Below are 22,728 nucleotides of genomic sequence, written 5' to 3'. Positions count from 1 at the left end.
TTGTGCGCAGGTAAGCTTCAGTATGAGAAGATAAGGAAAAATAAATGGTCCAAGCTGAAGATCTCATCTAGCGAGAGAGCAAGTCTGGTAGAGGAGAAAGAAGCCCACACAGTCACACACACACACACAGACACACACACACACACACACACACACAAAGTTATCCTTTTTTTTAAAAAATAAATTTATGTATTTTATTTTTGGCTGCGTTGGGTCTTCGTTGCTGCGTGCAGGCTTTCTCTAGTTGGGCGAGTGGGGTCTACTCATCGCTGCCGTGCACGGGCTTCTCATTGTGGTGGCTTCTCTTGTTGCAGAGCGTGGGCTTCAGTAATTGTGGCACATGGGCTCAGTAGTTGTGGCGCACGGGCTTATTTGCTCCGTGGCATGTGGGATCTTCCTGGACCAGGGCTCAAACCCATGTCACCTGCATTGGCAGGCGGATTCTTTATCACTGCGCCACCAGGGAAGCCCCACACAAAGTGATTCTGATCCTTCAAGTTATCACGGCAGGGGGAAAACCTGGCTTTTGGAACCATTTTCACCACTTTTTTTTTTTTTTTTTTTGCGGTACACGGGCCTCTCACTGTTGTGGCCTCTCCCATTGCGGAGCACAGGCTCCGGACACGCAGGCTCAGCAGCCATGGCTCACGGGCCATGGCGCACGGGCCCAGCTGCTCCGCGGCATGTGGAATCTTCCCAGACCAGGGCACGAACCCGTGTCCCCTGCATCGGCAGGCGGACTCTCAACCACTGCGCCACCAGGGAAGCCCTCACCACTTTCTAGCTGTACCATCCTGAACAAGTGACTTCACCTCTCTGTACTTCCGTCTCTTGTCGTGTAAGTGAAGGTCACCATGCTGACCGCTTGGGGCTACTTTAAGTGACATGGTGTATGCAGAGCACCACATGAAGAAGATATATTTGCAAATGTCAGTCCCTTCTTCCTCTCCCACTGCATGTTTTTAAAGCAAAAATAAAAGCAGGACTTGGAACAAAATCAACATAGATAAGAGTTCTTACCCTGGAATCCAAAAGAAAGACAAGGGTCTATGAACACCCTGAAATTATTTGCAAAATATTTTGTTCATGTTTACTTTTCTGGGAAGAGAGACCAGCTCTGTCAAGTGAGTCTCAAAGTGGTCTGTAAACACCACCACCCACCCACCTAAAAATCCTTCAGAACAACTGCAAAAAATATGCAAAGATGACCTCCCAAGTTGGAGCTTGGCAAACTGATATAATGATTGTGACATTGACCTTTGATAGAATTTGGATAACTCCTCTCCTATTTGGGGCAGGACTGTAGATGCCAGAATTACTGCAGGGATTAACAGGGTTTGAAGCTGGGTGCGTTGGACCCCAGCCCTCTGCCCCTTCATAGAAGTATTTTAACCAGATTGTACTTTGGCATGGTGACCTTGGCCTACGTTGAACGCTGATGTAAGATGGAGCTTCGGATGCTGGCCACTGCCCGGCTGCCAGGGTAAGGCTGAGTACTGCTTGCTCTCTGAGGACCATGGGATGAATTTCTCCGGACATGTTACCAGAATTTTCTTGAGAAGCTCATGTATCTTGCCTAACAATGACCGTATCGTGTGACCAATTATAGATCCCTCTTTTCATCAGCTACCAGAAACTGTCAAGGCAAACGTGTTCCTTGCCCACAGCCAAGACTGTAGTTTGTGTTTTCTGTCGCATCCCTTCTCCTCACTCCATTTGTATTCTGCCTGCATCTGTATGTTTATTTTTCCTTTGTTACATTTTAAAATACATAACTTAATTTACACTGTTTACATTTGTGTAAAGCTCCTTGAGTTTCTTCTTGGAACAAGGTACGCATAAGCTATGTCCAAGAATGGCACCCGAAAGCTGTTAGCCCTGGTTTTGGTAACAGTCTGACTCTTACTTTTGTTTTTATCTTCCCTTTAGTCAGTTAAAGAGGATTCAGTTCCCACAGGTGCAGAGGAGAATGTAAGTTATGCATTAAATGACAGAATCATTCCATACTCATCTCCGGCATGATGGACCACTGCGGGTGTCAGCTCTGGGGTCCTGGGTTCTTGCATGTTCCAAGTGTTATTCATCCGTTGTAGACTCTTTCTGCCTTTCACGTAATTAGGGACCATGGGGGAACAACTTTGGATAAATATTTGTAAAGCCCATTGAACCAATGCAAATAAAATGCAAAATCAGAGCACACATTTTTAGCATTTGTTACCCTTAAGGGGCTGAAAGAATCTACTAAACGTAAGAACATCTTGCCGCTTCCTTAAGGGACAATGATGCTGCACCCTCTGCTTCATCTTACTTCGATCGGTCTTTCGCCTTTGTTTCCATGGCAACCTAGATTCTCCACTAACAGTGGGTGGTACCCAGGACAGGTAGTTGCATCAGATATGATGGCAGATTGCTGCAATTGTTGCTGTGAGACTCTTGGTCCCGGGCAGGAGAGCCAACTGTGTGGGTCTACACTTGACAGACATAGGTTGAGCCTCACTCTCTTTTTGGCCTTTAATTTCCGAGAATGATGGTCAAAACTTTCAAGACACTGCATTCATGTCTGAAGGAGATGGCTCCCTGTGAGACACCACAAAAATGTATCTTTCCAAAACATCTTCCAGGGAGATGAATAAATTGGCCTTATGAGTTTCAGACCCAAAACAGTAGCTTTCTGCTCTGAAAGAAGTACAGTCTTTGGAAAATGTGCTAAGTGGGCGAAGTTCACAGCCCCTTAAGATAGAAACTGTTTGTTATCATTTCACCAAAGCAAAATATGTTTGGCTCTTCCGAGGTGTCTCTTGTTTGCTTGCCATGGATGGGACTTGTGTTTTCACCTTTATTTAATTGCTGGAACTGAGCAGAAGTTGAAAATCCAATATGTTCCGGAAAGGATGTCTGTGATGTGGAATAAAAATTAGAATGGCTATGTTGTAATTCTTGTTGGGAGAAAACCCTTCGGAATCTGCTCTGTTGTTGTTGTTACTGTTGTTATTTCTCTTTCCTTCTCTCCATCTCTCCCTTCTTTCTCTGCCCCCCCCCACCTTCTTCTTCCTCTTCTTCCCCTTCTTCCCCTTCCTCTCCCTCCCCCTCCCCCTCCTGTCTCCCCCTCCTTCTTCTTCTTCTTCCCCCACCCCTTTCTTTTTGGAGCCAAATTTAGTAGCTCACAAAGCTCAGGTCTCTGGTAATTCAAATTCTCATGAATTTGCTGGCTATTTTCTAGCAAGCCTAGGTCTCTGTTTCAGCAGCCTACAAGAGGGAACTCTTCCCATGAACTTTAAATTTAAAAGCTGTAGGTTAAATCCAGGGCAGCTGTTAGCTTCGAAGTTCCAGGTTTTTTGAAGAGAAACTTCTTTTTGGATATTCGTGTGTAGTTGCCTATCCGAGGAACCTCATGTCTCTTGCAGCTCTCATGTGAAAATGCAGAGCTGATCTCCAGCAGGCAAACAGAATGTATTTTATTTTCAAATTTGAAACAGAAAAATAACATGAATTAGTTAAATGATTGATACTGAAAGATAACACAAAATCAGATAGAGATACAAATGAAAGCAAAATATTGGGATGGCCAAAAAGTACATTCAGGTTTTTCTGTAATATCTTATGGAAAAGCCCAAACGAACTTTTTGGCCAACCCAATATTTTTGTCAAGAAAATAAAGAAGCATTTAAAAATCGCTTGAAATTGCTTAGTCCTACAAATGATGTTTCTATTTCTAAGCTTCCACATTTCATCTCCTAACTATTAGTTGGAAAGAGTGAGGCTAAAATGTTGTGATCTTGGCCCCATCATCCCCAGGCTGTGCTGCCTCTTGGACCTCAGTTTACTCATCTCTTAAATGGCCATAATAATATTACCTACCCCTTAGGATTCTTGTGAGAATTAAATGAGTAATGCAGGTACTATGCGTATTTCAGTGCCTGAAACACAGGAAGAACTCAGTAATTCAGGGTTGGCAAACTACCATTAATGGGCCAAATATAGCCCATCACCTGTGTTTGTATGGCCCATGAGCTAAGAATGGTTCTTACATTTTGAATGGTTGAAGAAAAATCAAAAGAAGAATAATATTTTGTGATGCGTGAAAATTATACAAAATTCAAATTTCAGTGTTTATGAATAAAGTTTTATTAGAACACAGACACCCTCCTTCCTTTACACAGTCTATGGCTGCTTTCATGCTACAAGGGCAGAACTGAGTAATTGCTAGGCCCTTTGCAGGAAGAGTTTGCCTCCCCCTGCGGGAATGTCAATGCATAGGAGTTGTAACAACAGGAAGTGAGTGCTTCCCAGTAATCAGGGATTATATTTCCTCATGAAATTACACACCTCACAGCTGACTCAGTGTCCACGTGGAGTCAAGTTATGTGTAAAACAATTAGTTTAATTTCCTTTTCCCAAGTAAGAGAGATGGTGTTAATCCAAACAATGGATAATACTCTAAACCTTCAGAACAGGACAATTAGGTGTCATTAACCATATTACAAGAGTCCTGAAAACAGTCTCCACTTCTTCTGGCTGAAATGCGATTGAGTTTAGTTTTTAAAGTTTCTCTACCGAGAATTTCCAAAACTGATCTATCACCCAATGCAAAGTAAAGAGCAGGCTGATGTCAACATTTTTCAAAATGTTTAATGAAAAGAAAAATAAGGTGCTTGAAGCCCCTGGAAGTTTTAACGCTTTTCCTAGAATGAGCCTTTGGTCCTAACAGGAAAAGAAATCTGTTTATCCTGACTACAGAAAATATTGAATTCTTTTGTTGTAACCTGAAAGTGTTTTGACCACTGGTTAATTGAGGTAATGTTCTAACTAATGGTGGGGGGCTGGGGGCGGGGGCGGGAGCTTTCCTTCCCAGTGACCTGTTAGATCAGGGAAACAGGTATTTCTCTTTCTTAGTGATGAACTTCTCAGTTGCAAGTGAAAGAAAACCCATCTCTACCTGGATTAAAAAGAAAGTGGAATTTATTGGCTCTCATGCTCTCCCTTGGCTCAGCCTTCTTGGCCTGGCTACATCCTCTGCCTTCCAACATCACGTCAGCCAGTGCAGAGTAAAGGAGAAACTGGTCCAGCAGCAACCCTGCATGTCCTGGACTTTGTTCCTGCTCATTGACTTAAACAGGTTCCCATGCTCTGTTAGTCAGCATCTGCCAGGCTGTGTTGCAATAACAACCAAGCCCCAAATTCCAGTGGTTTTCAACAGCACAGATTCTTTTTTTTTTTTCTCACTCATGCTGCATATCAGCTGTAAGTTGGCTTGTTGGTGATCTTTATGGCCTCTTCCTACTGAAATCTAGATGGAAAAAGCAGCCCCTTCAACAAGGAGGTGCAGCTGGAATGGCAGAGAGAAAATAGTGCCATGGCTGAGCCATGGAATAGCTCTTAAAACTTTCACTCAGTCGAGGTTTATATCATGTCCACTCACATTCCATTCTCCAAAGCAAGTCACACAGCAGTGGGCATGCATGTGTAATTCTTTTATAGGAAGGCAGAATGAATAATTGGGAAAATTCTACTTTCTGCCACATATTCCCATCCCTGAACTCATATGACCAAGGAGCTAGACCATGTTAATTGGCTTAGACCTGCTCAACCAGCTTCATCCATATTACATAGTATTAAAGTTAGGGAGGATTGTCCTCCCGAAGAAAACCTAGGGGGCTGAGAATGAGGAAGAATGTGAAAGAGTTACTGGGTATAAAAATAAAATCTCTACAGTGTCTTTGCAATTAAATAATCATGTTATAAATCAAATCAGAACAAATCCAAATAAGATTCTATAATTAAAAAATTTAATATCAATATTATTATGTCATGGGTGAAGTTTAAGTGGAGGAAATCCATTTTGCTATAAATCAGTTTCTGAAACTCACAGCTCTAGTAAAAACTGTGTAAACCAAATTTTAAGAGTAAATATGGTATATTACTAGGGGCAAAAAGTGAAACCTTTTGCTGAAATGTGTATTGTCCGTGTTAATTGTACTAGCCATCTACATGCAACATACAATATCCCCTACTGAAATCAAGCAAGGGAGATTTAATTCTAAAATATAGCACAAATCTGATTTTCACCTTGTCCACTGTACCCAAAGTTAAAATGTGCAGATGCAGTCATATATTCTGAATAAGGAACAACTTTTTCCAAAGCTCTGGCCTGGAAAGGAATCAGAAAGCTATCCAAATAAAAATCAAATTCTTATGTCTGTATATGCAAATCAGATCCTCACTTAGCTCGAATCCTTCTAGATTTCCACACTGGATGTCAGTGGATTTTTTTTTTTTTCTTGGCTGCTGAAAGCCAACTTCTTGGCCTGACTTCAAAGCTAATGAGAGTCCCTAGAAGTCCCTTTTTTTCTTCCTACTGAAATAGTTGTGTTTTGAAGAATGGACTCTGGGCTAGGATTTATAAGTTGACACCCCTTGACATTTGGAAAGGTCCAGTAAGAAAACCATTGGCGCTCAAGTAAAGTTGATGTGCAAAGTTATTCCCATACAATCACTTTATCATATGAGTAAATGGCCCACCGGGCTCTCCACACAAAAAATGAACTTGCTGCTTCAATCGCAAATAAATCTGAACCCAGAGTCAGTGAGTCAGACTCTGTTCATTACCTACCTAAGGGCCATTTCCCATTCCTCCACCCTCTTTCTCTTGATCTTAGGTAAGGTTGGCAAGCCCAAAGTATTTCACTGTGATTTGTCTAAACCGACAATCCCATTTTCTTCACCAATAATTAGTCAAGGGGTAAGGGTGTGACCTACTTTTGGTCAATGAAATGTACCCTGAGTAGAGGATCAAAATACAGAAGTTCATTTGAAGCCACTCTTTTGCTGTGACTGTCCTTCCTTCTTAGGACATTGGATTGAGGATGTGATGCATGGAACTGTGGCAACTACTTTATATCCATGGGGCAGCAGATAAAAGGATGAAAATTCAGCATGACAAGGATGGCAGAGCCAAAGGATAGAAAGAGCCCAGGTTATAGAAACACTGTGGAGCCACCGAACCAACCCCATAACCTCCTACTTTCAACCTTCTTCTTCCATATTGTTATTGGTTAAGTCACTATTAGATATTCAGTTACTGGTAAACAACTCCATCCTCATTGAAATGACTACTTGCCTGTGGTGTGACTTTGGCTAAGTCATTCACTCATTACGATTCTTGATCTATAGAATAGGGATAATGTTACCTACTCTGAGCTGTCTTGAGTAACTCAGTAACTCTTTATTGAGGTAATATATTAAAAATACCTTGTACAACGTCTGACATAGTAAGAGATAGTTATTGATATCTTCTCTAAATAGTGGACATGTGCATGGTGGGTGATTCCAGATAATTCATGCCCGTGGAGTAAATGGCTCTCAAATAGCCTAAGTAACAATGGCTCTCAAATAGCCTAAATGGCTCTCAAATAGCCTAAGTAACAACTGCTAGTGTTAATTAATTAATTAAGTGCTTATTATATGTCAGGCACGGTTCCAAGAACTTCACATGTGTTGCCTGATTTAATTCTCAAAACAACTTTCTGATGTGCATACTATCCCCATTGAGAAATGAGAAATGAAAGCACAGACATGTGGAGTAGGAACCTTGGATTAGAGCCCCTGGAAGGGGTAGGGTCAAGATTTAGGCCCAGGCAGGCCGGTCACTCTATCAGGCTGCCTACATTTCAGATGTACCCCAGGGCTCTTGTGGCTGAAGCTTATTTTTCAGAAATGCGATTAAATTAAGTCAGGCCTGGATGCGGAAACCCAGGACCACATTTGACCACTAATCCAGTCTCTTATCTGGCTCTAGTCTCTGCCTGGTTTCCTAAAGACAGGCCTGGGTTGAAGACAGACAGCCCAGCAGCAGAAGCCTCCTCCCAGCCGTGCTTTGTTTGACTGTCCAGTGGTTTTAGTGTTTTACTGTCTTTCAGTGGGACGACTTAACTTTCATTTGTCGTAGTTCCCACCACTCCTTTTTGTCTTAAACCTGGTCAGTCCATGCTGACTTCACCTGCCTTGCATTCTGGGGGCTTTTGACTTTATAACTCCCCAACCTAGATCTTAGATTACAAAGGGAAAATGCTGCGAGTTGTGTCAATACCTTAAGAAATGGAAGGTGGGGAGACAATGCTATGATTTAATTGCCAGGTTTGGGGATGTTTCTATATGCTGATTTGTTGATGGGCACCTTCCTGCTTCAGCTGACAATATAAAGATGAAGGGTCCTTCTCAATTTGGATCATTTGGGTTATTTGCAAACCAATGGTATATTCCGCATGGAGGAACGGAAAATGATTTCTCCACAGTCATCCTGTGTTTTTAGAAATGACTAAGTTCCCTTCCCCTCCTCCCTAACAGCAAGAACAGGATTCGGAGGAAGCTGGGGGTCTGGCACCAGCCAAAACAAATGCAAAGATGCCTTTGGCTCTAGAGGACTTCTCTCTGCGGCAGAGATGACAAGTGTTTGTGTAAAGGGCCAGATAGTAAATGTTTTAGACTTTGCCGGCTACATGGAGTCTCCGTTGCCAATTCTTCATCTTTTTAAACAATTTTTCCAACCCTTTAAAAAATGTAGAATCTATTCTTAGCTCATGGGCCATCCTCAAACGGGCTCTGGGATGAATTTGGTAGTAGTTTGCCAACCCCTGCCTGAGGAAACGAAAAGGAAATTATAAAACTCTTTCCAGGCCAACTAACTCTGTCGCATTGCAGGGACCAGTGCAAACACAAAAGCTGTCCCAGGTGTGACTGGGGCACAGCCCAAACGGAGTGAGGCAATGCAAACGAACAAAATCTGGAATCAGAGCGCAGGTGAACCATCTAAGGGCAGGGCTTCCATCTCAGCCCCCCACTGGTGGCCATCCCTTCAGACATTCAAGGGGCGCTGAGCTCACGAGGTACCCTGCTGGGGGCCACAGGAACTTAGCCGGGGTTCTCTTGCCAAGTTCATCCTGTTTCTGAAAGCAGGAACTTCAGTTAAGTAACAAGAACAAGTGACTGGTCTGGGGAGAAGTGGGAAAATGAGTTAACAAGGAAATCAAGCCCATTAAACTGAGAAGCTTTCACACTATCCTTTCTTGCAAAGAGGACGGTTTCTCCACAGCTGCAGCGAGCTAGGATGTGCAGTGGAAAACATCCCGGCCACTGTCCTAAGATTGTACTCTTAAGGACATAATTACACAGGCCAGGTGTGATTTACCTTTATGGGAGACCGAACAGGTGGGTCTGATAGATTGATTGGAAGGGGTATTGAGCATGCTCTGAAGGGCAGTCCTTAAAAGGGACTCCCTATCCAAGCCTTGTAGCTTCACAGGGCAGGAATTTTGTCTCTTCCACTTCAGCATTTTTGGAGAGCACATGATATGATGTAAGTATTACTTCTTCAAGATGTGCCTGTGTATAACCTAGACTCCAAACTGTAGCTACCATGTGGTTGAGGGGAGAACCGGGACCCCACTTTATAAAACATGTCTGGGGGATGGGGTTTTTTTTCCACTGTCTTATTACCTGGCAAAACAATCCAGGTGGCGTGTGAATCACAGGTAGAGGCTGTAAAGTCCGAAGAAGTAGAATCAGCCTTACAAACAGTGGATCTCAGCGAAGAAGGAGATCGCACACCTGAACCCACAGAAGAAACGCTCAAGAGAGCAGAACGCAAAACACCAAGACCCTCTCTGATGGCGCTTCTCAGACAGATGGTAAGCCCTTGCTTCCAGTTCAGGGAAACTGAAATACATACATCAGCTTCTGAGACCAAAGAGCCCAGGTCAGGTGGTGAGACATGATTCTAGGTAGTATAGATGGAATATAAACCGAATAGGAGTTGAGAAAATTCCCTTTCGTCCTCCTGATTTAATCACAGAGAATGTCTCTCTTTATTGCTAATTTTCCTTAACCTTTAATCCCTGCTAACTGCCTTCTTAACAAAGGAAGAGCTGGCCTGGGCTTCTGAGCTGTGGCAGACAACAATACCAACCTGGAAGTTAATAGTGTTGCTTACTTTTAATTTTATTTATTTTTAAAAGTTTCGCTGTGTATTTGGCAAATGATCCCATTTTCCTCGTTATGGTAATAATATGCAGTTTCCTTTGAAAATACGTTTATTTACATAAAGAACATAAGGCATTTTTAAAGGATTAAGTAATAGTTCAAGTTATATTTTGATGTTGGAAAACTTCTGAAGGGGATGTATGAGTGACACAAATTTGGGCAAAGCTGGTTTATAGATAATTCCAGAAAGGGTATGATATGAAAGGAAATGACGATTTCCTAATAGCGAGGGTGTATAATTTAGTTGGTGAATTTGCCATGTTTTTAATTTCTATAGAATGGAAAGAATCTGGGCAGACATCTTTGGGCATCTGTGAAGAGTCATGTGCATAAAATATCTAAACATCCAGGAACTTAAGTAATATAATGCAATCAAACCCCAATCGGTTGGAAGACAAAAAAACAAAAAACCATGTAAAAGGTCATTGGTTTAATTCTCTTTTAATGAAAAACAAGAATTTCATTATAGTGTGCCTTTATTTTCAGGAGTATTTGGGAATTAATCCTTTGAGAAAGCAACTCTCTAATTTCACAAGCTCAATCTGTTAAGGAATTCTTTCTAGTCCACAAAACAAAACAGGACAAAACCCTTGCCAGTGGGAGATGAGGAATATTAGAAATCACTGTTAGAAACTGTTGACAGGAATCATTTTCTTTTATTGCTGAATTCTCATGGAGTAAGAAGTACTGGGCAGCCTGCATGGCTGGAACCCCATCTATATTCCTGGCCATTTATTCTGCAATTTGGCACTGAAAATGGGCATCAAGATTTGAGATTTTTAAATCAATTTTTACATGACATCAGGAAAGAAAAGAACATTTGGCCTCTTTCTGGCAACCCATCTACATTACAAATGGGATCCCCAAATAGCTCATCACAACATTGAGGATGGTCCAGCTTTCTCGTTTCTGGATGGAGTTGAGAGATACAAAAAAAAAAAAGCAAACAGAATGACTTTCTCTTCCAAATAATCAACATGAGACTTCTTCGTTTAAAAGGGAGGAAAATACAAGAGACTCCAAATAAAGCATGAAAGACCTCTAAACCACCCAATGCATCCATTCAAAACAAGTCCTTAAATTCAAGTGAGGTTCCATACTTAAATTCATCCTCTGGAGTTATCCATTAGATGCTGCTTGGGGATATTTTCTAGCAGTAGAAACTGTGTAAGTCTGAACAAATTGGAAACAAGCGTTGTTTGGAATTGATTCTCCATAGGATAGGGATGGGGTAGAAAAGGACACATTTCCCCAAGTAATCCTCCGTCACTTCACAGTGCCAGGTCTTATAATGTCCATTGTTCTTATTTCCTGTTGCCCACTAAAAGGGTTATACCTGGGACCTTGAATATTATTGCTTCCTTTTAATGTTTAAACCCCCAAGCTTCCATGATGGTTGAGATTTCCCCTAAAATTCCAGATTTCTTAATTATTCTGGTCTTGCATTCTGTTTTGTTTTCATTAGAACATTATATTCCCATTGCAGTTAATTCAGATACACAAAAGACAGGGGTTTTTTCAAGTTTACCACAATTCCCACCACTCCCTATTGCCCCACCCAGGCCACCTCCCTCATTGACATTTCTGGTCTATCCCCTGGGTATTTGAGTTTGCAGCCCCAGATACAGAGCCATCTCACTCTTTCTAAGAACTTCATTGAATCACATTGTCTGGGTTTATCATGTTCTGATTAACCGTTGCGCTGTGGATGGACATTTGGTTTCCAACTTTCTGCACTTCATTTATTCACTTATTCAACAAATAATTATTAAGCTCCCACTATAATCTAGACGATACAGATACGTAAATAGACGTGGTCCCTGTCCTCATGGAGAACAAAGCCTAGTAAGGAAAACAGACTTATTTTGAAGTCTGTGCCATATTCAGTGAGCATGCACCATGTATCTTCCACACGTGATCTCAGCTGCTTTACTAACCTGCATGAATATCGTTACACGTCTACTTTTTGCCCAGGTGTTAATATCCCCATAATGTAGAATCCTGCAAGTCAGCTTCAGCAGTTTTTTTCAGGAAACACTTTTGGGTAATATTTCATAGCTTCCAAACTAAAGTCTTTGGATTTATGTAGGGAAAAAAACAAACAAACAAAAAACTGCTTTAAGGGCTTGAAGATAGAGGCAGCATCTGGCCCATCGCTATGGGATTTTTATTTTCTATTTCTTTTAGTATGTGCCTGAGCATTATAATTGAATAAGTGAATGTTTTAAACTGATTTTAAGTATTTTTAGCAAAATATAGTTTTTAAAAGTAATTGATTTAATAGAAGAGAAAACTCAATTGCAAACACATCACCCTTGTTTTGTAATCAGGGTTTCCATTCATCTGATCATTGATTTTCTACTTTCTAGCCTTCCCTTCCCTTAAATTTCTTTCAGATAGCGTATTTTACTATCCCATGGCAAAGTACTTCTTGGTTGAGTATTTTTTTTAAATAAATGCATTTCCCAGTTCATTTCTAAAGTGATCTTTTTCTGTCCAAAAATTAATCTTTCCTAAAAATAGAAAGAAGATCATTTTTCAAATAATTATATTTCAGGGAAAAGAAAATAGAGTCATATAAGTCCTAACATTGCATTGGGCACATGTAGATATAGCACTTCACAAAAATCCTATGGGCTCCTACAGACTTTCGAAAAAATTTCAAGGAATAGCTAAGACATCTGTCACGCCCTAAATAGAAAAAGAGTCTTATGTGTATTAATTCAACGGTATGTCAAGAAATTGGCTATCTGAAGCGCTAGTATATTTTTACAAAGTGCGTGGGTGGAGAACTGTATTCATGTACCCACAAACCAGGTAGGCAGATGAAACCAGAAAAGGTGGTGGATGGAAGTACAAAGATATAGATTTATACTTTGTCAATATTAATAACACCTTACACTTGAAAAGTGCTTTCTCCTGCAAACCATTGTCACATACATTGTTTCATTTAATCCTCCTCCTGTCTCTTTCTCTAGACCATTAGTTTTGTAAGAAATTCTAAGTTGGAATAACCTTCTCAGGCTTAGATAAGAAAGACTCTTGAACTTTAATACTGGGCAAATTAAAGGCCCAAGTGAGACAGCCATGAAATCAGAGGGATTTTGTTAATTACACTCAATCTAATAAATCTAAGAAAACCTGCTGAAATTGACTGTCTTGTGGAAAAAGGAGAATAGTTTGTAAGGATAATTATAAAACAACAAACAGGAGTCTTTTAGCCAAAGTTTTTGATCTCAACTTCTTCCCTGAGTGTTAAAATACGAATATTGAGTTGTTCTTTAAGGTAAGGTTTCTTAAAGTAGCATTTGTTTGGGGTAATTCCTGTCTCCATCGGCGACTTGCATTCTTTCCTACCCTAAAAGGGGACTCTGGAGTCATTTGGTGGGTCTCAGCTATTAATAGTAATAATAATAATAGCTACTGTTTGTTTTTTGCATGCAAATGATGTGGCCGGGCCCGGGCTAAGCACATGGCATGCATTAACTCATTTATTAATATAAAAACCCTGTGAAACAAACACTCTTACTGCCCCACCGTGCAGATGAGGGCACGGAGACTCAGTGTTTAAGTGACCTGCCCAAGGTCGCGGAGCTGGTCGACAGCAGAGCCAGAATTCAGAGTCAGGCTTTCGTTGCTTCGGAAGTTGAGCCTTGTTAACTGCTGCCTCCTGTGCTGCTTCTGGCAGCCATCTTCTTTGAGAGTAAATAGAACAACCATAGCTCCATTTTTGTGATTCTCCACCTGAAATTACAACAAAGCACAGGAAAGCAGAACTCATACATGTCTTACCTAAAGCTTGGACGAAAGTTTTCTGAATATACTTGTCACTAAAGTGAGATTTACCTTGGCTGTGTCGTTTTGTCTGAATTGTCCAATTCCGTTTCAGGTGAGCGTCTTGGTAAAACACAAAGATTGGACTCATAACCTTTGTTTATCCTGGAACTTTCTAGCAGGTCCAGTTCTTTAGATTTGTTGTAATGAGGTTGATTTACTAAACAGTCGGGCTCCTCTACTCACACTAAATTAAAATATCCCAATTCTCCCTTTAAATCTCAACTTCAGTTGGGATAGATCTCTATCAAAATACATTTGTATTCCTTTCAAAGAGATTTGAACTGACCATCAAACACTTCCACTAGAATTTTAAGTACCTAAGTGATATCTATCAGAGATGCTTCCAACATTCTTCAGAGTATCAAGCTATAGGAATGCATGACACAATGAAAGAAATTTAAAAGTGATTTCATTAATATGCAAGGCTTGGATTCACAACCAGATCCCATTTCAGCACCGCAGGCTGGATGCCCTGAGATGCTTCATCTTTGATTCTCGTGAATAAAAATAAACTCTTTGTAAAGAAACTTGCTCAGTATCACGCTGGGAAATCTCCACAATTACTTAATAGTCTTCAAACTGTTCTTTAAAGTACTAAATAGTCTCTGAAAGCGTTTTTGTCTCTTTAAACAGCAACTCTGTTTTCTGTGACAGCTGGGAAAAATAAGCTTCTGAGGTTATGGTCCTTTGAATAGAAAAAGCCCAACAGGAACTATTTTAATTTGTCACTGAAAGAGGGCTCTGCAAAGAGGAAAGCGGAGGGGTAGGAAGAAAACAAAGGAGAGAGGGAGAGAGGGCAGGAGAAAGGAAAGAAGGGAAGGAAGGAGGGAGGAAGGAGGGGAGGAATTGTTAATAACTACAGGTATTGAAGAGACCTCAGATGGACTTAATAAGACCCTTAGTCTAAACTCAGCATACAGTCACCTTTGCATAAATACCGTTTTATATGCTTCAAAGTGAACAACAGAGAAAAATCATAGAAAAACTCGAGGTATTCTCCCTTTTTTTTTTTTTTTTTTTAAAGACTTTGAACCTATTTGCAATGATTTCCCTGGCAGCATGAGGGTCTGTTTTCAGGATGGTAGTAGCCTAGATCCACTACTGTCAAGGGAGCCTTCTGATTCAATCCAAATTCTCCCTCAAGGGCTAGCTAGGAAAGGAAGGAAGAAGAAAATCAATTTTAACCTTAAACTGGCAGGCACCTAACACTAACCAAATTGAAACAATTAAAGGGAAGTTAAAAATCTCTCTCTCTTAGCGGGTGTAACATGACTCCTAATTATCCATTCAGGTTTTGCTTTAAAAAACCATGTTGGTTGGTTGGTTTTTGCCTTTCAGCATTCCCTAAAGGCCGCCTCATGAGGACAGGACCCTGTATTCTACAGGACCCTAGGGAGTATGTTTGAGTAGGCAGGGCAGTTACAACACAGCCTGAATTCTGGAAGCCCCGTGAAATCCCAAAGTGGTAAAACTCTTGGGTGAGAGCTGAAAGAGCTAGTTGCAGGGAGAGAAATAATAACTGAGAGCCCTTTCTTTTTCTGAATGTTCTCAAGAAATTGGTCCTTGTAGAACAATGCAGAAGACCTAGAGGAAGAAAAAAACCACCTTCCATCTGAATGGGTCTGAATTGTACAAAGAGAACAGATCCCTATTTGCCTTTGGGTTGAGCAGCTTGGGGAAACCCATGACAATGATATCTCTAAGAAAAGTGCATGGAACTTCCAGACACCGGGAGTTCAGGCTGAAGAAAGAGTTCAGGAATGGCTTCTCCATTCCTAATCAATGAAGAAGTAGATATCAAGGTCCTAGTAGCCTAGCTCTGGAAAGGTTGCTTTGGGGGTAGGAAGGATATTGGAATTCTCATACTGTGTTCAATCATAGACAGTCCTAGTCAAGTCTTCTGAATCAGACAACAGCACCAAGCAGTAAAGATAAGCATATTTGTGCCCTGATGATAGGCATGTCCCATAAATATCCCTATTTGAGATTTTCAACCTCCACCTTATCCAAGCCCTTATCATTTTTCCTAATTAGGTAGCTTCATAGTAGATGCTCAATAAGTGTTTGTTCGTTGAATGGTACCTCCTACCTTCTACGGGCAGTGTGGGGAGGAGGTTAAGAATGTAGAAGATGGGGCTTCCCTGGTGGTGCAGTGGTTAAGAATCCACCTGCCAATGCAGGAGACACGGGTTCAAGCCCTGGTCCGGGAAGATCCCACATGCTGCGGAACAACTAAGCCCGTGTGCCACAACTACTGAGCCTACGCTCTAGAGCCCACGAGCCACAGCTACTGAAGGCCGCGTGCCTAGAGCCGGTGCTCCACAACAAGAGAAGCCACCTCAATGAGAAGCCTGCGCACTACAGTGAAGTCGCAACCAGAGAAAAGCCCGCGTGCAGCAACGAAGACCCAAGAGCAGCCAAAAATAAAAAAATAAATAAGAATATAGAAGATGGACTCATTGCCATAGTGCCAAATCATGGCTCCCAACCTGCTACTTCCATGACCCATGTTAGTTTCTCGAAGCTTCCATTTTCTTGCTGGTAAAACAAGAGCAATAAAATTGTTCCTCTATCTTAAGACTGTGGAGTGATAAATGAACTAACGCATGTTATTATCTCATTTAGTACAGTTCCGGGCACTTAGCACTCCACTAAAAGTTAGCCTTCATAAATAATCATTTTTATTATCTCTGCTAATATGAGTACCCTATCTCAGATTATAGAGGCGCATAATATTAACCAGTAAAAAAAGTACCGAATGCTTTAATGTTTGTAACTGTTCTCCGTGCAGGTGTTATATAGGTTCTTGCTGTCTGCAAGCAGAACAGCCAAGAGAATAACAGTGGAATCTAAAGTCTTCCTCTTTGTGCCACAGAGCTTAACCTCCACTTCTACAATCCCTCCCTCTAGCCAGGAGGAGGAGACCATAAGCATTGAAAAAATATGTGGGGTTAGACCGGAGTCCAAATGGTTAATAACTGAACAATTCATTGCCAGATTTCTTAGGTCTTCTATCAAGCATCAAGCATAGAGCATTACTAAATCCACAGCTAAAACTACAGACTCCAGTACTGGTCCGTATTTGTCTATGGCCAGTTAATTTAAAGCAGTGATGCCTCAGAATCACCTGGAGGGCTTATTAAAACACAGATTGCTGGGTCCCAACCCCGAGAATTACTGACTCAGTAGATCTGGTGTAGTTCTCAGGGTTTGTATTTCTATCAAATTCCCAGGTGATGCTGAAGCTGCTGGTCCCGGTATCACACTTGTAGAACCTTTAGCTTAGATTTTTGATTTAAGGACCCAAATCTGTGACATCAGCCCCATTCAGCCCTGTCCCTGATGCCGCCGGCCACAGGGGGCACTAAAGATTGGAAAATAGAATGTTCGACAGTCCATCACTCCGCCAGGGGCAAAAAATACTACAGCAAAACACCCACCACTTAAATGTTACCAGTAGATAGCTACCAATGGTTTAATTGTTTATTTACTTATTCATTCATTCTACATGTTCAACCACCTTCTGGTTCCAACATCAGTATTTTCATCATCATATATTTATCCCAGAATCACCTAATCCCAGGGTTTAAGACTTTTATTGTAGTTATTTTTGGAGACCAACACTTGAATTTAATCAGACTCTGGTTATAGACCACATGGAAATCATGTGACTCATGAGGAATGCGTTTCTAGTTGGTCTTCCATTTGTCCTGACCTTGAATCTCAACAATGAATGACTGAGGTTATCCGTTTCACAACCTCCCTTGCATTCTCCATGTTGCTGTGCTTGTGGTAGCTGAAAGGCCATTGTCTGTTTGTTATTTTAGTCAGTGAAAGGGGATGGAGGGATCACCCACTCAGAAGAAATAAATGGGAAAGACTCCAGCTACCAAGTAAGTGATCTGTAAACTCGGTTCAATGGTGGGTTTAGCTGGCATGTTCTTGGTTCTCTGCAGCCTCATTTCTGATGCAATTCTCAACCACAGCCAACTCATTTGATGTCTCTAGGTTGGGTGCCTACTGTATACCAGGCACCATTTTGGGCTTTGCAGATGCAAGCACGAACTAGCTAGAGTTCCTCAGCTATTTCTTACTGCAAAGCACCTTTGTGAGCTCTTCCCTCTCTCCACATGGACAATTCTTTCCCATTCTTCACATCTTGGCCTAAATGTCACCTCCTCAAAAAGCTGTTCCCTTTCCACCCATCATCCCTGCATCTTGTCCTTTTACTTCATGGCACTTATCACACATTGAAATAAGTCATTTGTCCATTAGTTATCTGTCTCCCCTACCCCTTCCCGTCCCTGTCTGGAGTATTTGTAGAGCAAGGAAGGGGCCTCTTCTATTTTTTTTTTTTATCACACTGCATGGTGCCTGGTACATAGTAGGAGCTTTTTCTGGAATAGATGTGTGAAAGACATGGGGTCAGGTGGTTCATTTCTATCATTTTCTCTATCCTAAAGAGACAGCTATGACATTTTTATAAATATATGTATTTTTTTTCCCCAGTGGGATCATCTCATGCTCAACACCCTATTTTATAACCTGCACTCTTTTTTAACTTAGAAATATACCTCCACAAAAATGTCATCAAATATTCTTGTTCTAATTTTGGTAATACAGAGATGTGGTTAAGAGCATGGGTTGCAGACTCAAACTGCCCGGGTTTGAATCCTGGCTCAGCTATTTTTTAGCTGTGTGACCAAAGGCAAATTACCAATCTCTCCATGCCTCAGTTTCTCATGTGTATAATGGAGCTAGGAAAAGTGCTGCCTTACAGGGCTGTCATATTTAGGTGAACCCATACATGTAAAGCACTTAGAACATTCCTGCTTTAGAGGACTCAACAAATGTTAGTTGCTGTGTTTATCAGCATGAGCTGCCATCACGAAATACCATAGAGAGGAGAGAGAATGAGTATTTTGGTGCCTCTTCTTACAAAGACACTAATCCTATTGGATCAAGGCCCCATCTTTATGACCTCAATTAACCTTAATTACTTCCTTACTCCAGATACTTTCACATTGGCTTTATATGGCTTCACCATATAAAGCCATAGCTGTTGCTGTTGTTTTATTACTATTACTATTGTGCTTCTGATGAGAAATTATCACCCTGTAATGTTGTTCATATCACACACACACACAAATTCCAGCAATTACTAAATAAGTTATGATATTTCTACTTCCATAATAATTAGTTTATCCTGTATATTTCGACATAGAATATACTGCTTTTTAGTGCATTCAAATTATTTTCATTTTTCTTTTTTAACTTATTACTATACCTGCCCCCCCAAACCCATACTCTAGGCCACTTTGGAACCAAAAATCCCAAAGGTTACTACCTTGGAAACATGATAAACTTACGTCATTCACCATGAAACACTGATATATGTTTGTATATTTTGTCTGGAATCTGACAGTGAAACAGTTATGCCAGTCATTTTGGTGATTCTAAAATCTGAAAACAGTCAGTGGAAATTTGAATGAGCTGGAAACGTCATTCTATTTACACTCATCTAGAAATGTTTTGAGCATTCTATTTTCCAGGGCTTTGGATCCAGACGTGAGAAGATTGGTGTGTACTATTGGGAGATGACAAATGCTTCGTTTAACTTTGGGGGGTGGGAACAGACATTCTCTGCTCCTGTTAGATTTGCCCTCTGAGTTATAAAAGCCTTAGTTGATGTTTCCATGAAAAAAAGCCCAAGAAATTCCCAGCCTGGGTTGGCTTCCAGTGTCTGAATCAAGTGGGATGCTCCAGTAACCTTGTCCTCCAGCTTCCTGCCAGCATCCCTGGGTTCTAGGAGAGGAGACACTCGGATTATTCAGATGGGAATAATTTTCGTTATAAATTTTGAGACAGCATCAAGCCCCAAGCAAAGGTTCTAAATCTTCTGCATTTCATGACAAAGCAGTCATGCACAGTTCCGATTCTTAGCTCACTCTGAAGGTAAGGAACCGACCATGTATTGTTTCCAGAAGTTCGTCTCTAAGCCATTTAAAAAAAAAAATTAAGCTTAATAGGGGTGGAGTAATAACCATGTGGTAAATGGATATGACCCATTGAAAGCTCCCCTCTTGAAAAAAAATCAGTGTCCCATGAGAGCTGTTGGTTTGTAGGGACTTCCCACTTCACACCCGAGTGATGTGCTAAGGGAAGTATTTTGGGAACACTTGGAAGGCGAGTTGCTGGCCATTCATCCAGCCCATTTTGATGGCGACTTACCATGTGTCAGGTGAGGTGCTGGGGATAAAGCAATGGAAGAGACACACAGGAGTTTCGTGCTCCGGAGGGAATCAGAACATTTCCAGGTGAGCAAAGAAATCCCCGTGATGACTGCAAACATAAAGAAAATTCAGGGGCTTCCCTGGTGGCGCAGGGGTTAGGAATCCTCCTGCCAACGCAGGAGACACAGGTTCCAGCCCTGGTCCGGGAAGACCCCACGTGTTGCGGCACAACGAAGCCCCTGCGCTGTAACTACTGAGCCGGTGCTCTAGAGCTCGTGAGCCACAACTACTGAGCCCATGTGCCACAACCACTGAAGCCCATGCTCTGCAACAAGAGAAGCCACAGCAATGAGAAGCCCACGCACCACAAGGAAGAGTAGCCTCCCCCTCGCCACAACTGGAGAAAGCCCGCGTGCAGCAACGAAGACCCAATGCAGCCGAATAAATAAATAAATATTTTTTAAAAATACAATAGGCAAAGGTAGTTAAAAAAAAAAAAGAAAATTCAGCAGTGTTCCACAAGAAGGGGGGTCAGGCATCTTTAGACCCTCTAATCAGGGACTGTGTCTCCAAGGAGGTGATGACATTTGAGCTGAGACCTTCTGGGAAAGAAGCAGTCATCTGAAGCCCTGGAGACAGACCGAGCAGAAGCACAGCCAGTAGGAAGCTCTGAATTGAGAATAAGTTTGTTCAAGAAAAAAAAGCACCGTGTGGCTGGAGCAGAATGAGTCGGGGGACAGGGGGTGGGGTGGGATAGAAGATGAGGCTGGAGAGACACGGGGGCTCGATTCAGCAGGTGTCTGTGTTTCTTGAGCACCTTGTCTACACCTGCAGCTTGGATGCTCAGCCACTCAGAGTCGCTGCTGGTAGTGTTAAGCCAGGACCACCAACTCATCCCAGTTGGCCCTGGATGTTCCTGGTTCTAAAAAGGCAGGTTCCATATCCTAGAACCCCCTCACTCTCAGACAGACCAAGAAGGTTGGTCCCTTTATGCTTGGCATCCAGACACTGTGTGCAGTGGGCTTTCCATTACTAACTAATTTAATCCTCACAGCACCATGAAGTGTGATTTGTTTGTTTGTTTGTTACTCCCATACGGAAGAGGAAGCTGAGAGATCACACCATTTATTCCAGGTCATACAGCAAGGATGTGATGAAACCAGAGCCACACCATGTTTTTGTTTTTAATTTTATTATTTATTTATTTATTTTGGCTGCGTTGGGTCTTCGTTGCTGCACGCGGGCTTCCTCTAGTTGCGGCGAGCGGGGGCTACTCTTTGTTGTGGTGCGCGGGCTTCTCACCACGGCGGTTTCTCTTGTTGTGGAGCACGGGCTCTAGGCGCACGGGCTTCAGTAGTTGTGGCTCGCGGGCTCCAGAGCGCAGGCTCAGTAGTTATGGCACGCGGGCTTAGTTGTTCCGCGGCATGTGAGATCTTCCCGGACCAGGGCTTGAACCTGTGTCCCCTGCATTGGCAGGCGGATTCTCAACCACTGCGCCACCAGGGAAGTCCCCACACCATGTTCTTATGACTCCAGACACTGAGCTTTTAGCTACTCACTGTATCTTAAAATCTTCTATGCAACAAAAACAGTTAACAGGGTGTTTGAGCAGGGTCACTGGTTTCTGGCCTTTGTGCAGAGCAGCACGGTGGGAGTTTCTGTCTCCTTCTAAGGCGAGTGTGTGCTCTAGGCCCTCTGTTATACTCAACATCTGTGTCTTAGCATTTGCTACAACTTTGGCAACTGGGATCCAACAGAAATATTCAGGATATGTGCTTGTAAAACATCTTCTTGGGCTGCACTGGATGTCTGAGGCTTTGTTCTCCAAGGAGTTCTGCCCTCCAGGAGGGCGCTGTAGCTTGGGGAGGCCTTCGGGACAGGGGAATTTTCTCTGTCTTCCTGCTCATTTCTAAGGGGTGTGTTTGATTCACTGATGTGAAATGACAGTTCTATGCCCTCTGAATCAAAACTGTCACTTTGTCCTAGAACTTTGTGACTTGGGGACAACACATACATTTTATGAATCATAAGTTGTAAATATGTATCCAGTGGGCCAAATGTAGCCCACAGGGATAACTGTGTTGTGGTGGTTTGCTGTGAACAGGGCTTTAAAACTTTCGATGTCAATATTTTTAAACCGACATATTTTGCATTTGAAATAATTCGATTTCAAGTTTCCATCTGAAAACGTAGAAGATATGACAGCACTGGGGCTGTAATCCCACATCGTATCTTTGGTGGGTCTGAGCAGTTGTGGCCCCTTTAGACAAGGCATGTGGCATTCAATTCACCACAGTGCCCCCTACTGCCAATTGTCCCCCCAGCATCAAAGCCAGCAGAGCTTGAACTGTTTTTCGTACACTAGAGAAATATTTCTTTGGCCTTATGCTGCTTTCACAACTGGGGAAATAAGTTCACCATATGATTATTCTTACCCCTAGCCTCTTTCATGCTTTCGTTTTATCTGTCTGACCCCCAGAGTCATTTCAGTTCAAGCAAATTATGGGAAAAAGTCTTTTACTTCCTAACAGATTTTTGGTTGTCTGTAATTTACCTAGAATTTTGGATTTTACAGCCTTATTCCTCCAAATTTTAGGAACCAAATAGGAATACAAACATTTCA

At 41.9% G+C, this 22,728-nt stretch overlaps 1 protein-coding gene across 2 annotated transcripts in view; it reads left to right on the top strand.

The window, feature by feature from the left end:
- Positions 1-22,728, top strand: part of BCAS1 (brain enriched myelin associated protein 1) — a 99,961-nt gene that overhangs the window by 71,992 nt on the left and 5,241 nt on the right. Inside the window, exons 8-10 of one of the 2 annotated variants that reach the window (XM_030762870.2) lie at positions 1,930-1,971; positions 9,510-9,683; positions 17,700-17,765. In XM_030762870.2, the coding sequence (XP_030618730.2) occupies positions 1,930-1,971; positions 9,510-9,683; positions 17,700-17,765 (282 nt within the window). The remainder of the gene's footprint in view (positions 1-1,929; positions 1,972-9,509; positions 9,684-17,699; positions 17,766-22,728) is intronic. The other variant, XM_089897085.1, reaches the window with a different exon arrangement.

Source organism: Delphinapterus leucas, chromosome 15 (assembly GCF_059928025.1).
Source record: "Delphinapterus leucas isolate spDelLeu-1000000601 "Yukka" chromosome 15, BTC_Dleu_Yukka2, whole genome shotgun sequence".
Lineage (NCBI taxonomy): Eukaryota > Metazoa > Chordata > Mammalia > Artiodactyla > Monodontidae > Delphinapterus > Delphinapterus leucas.
Note: the sequence above shows the minus strand (reverse complement) of the source record. Positions and strands in the feature narration are given on the sequence as shown.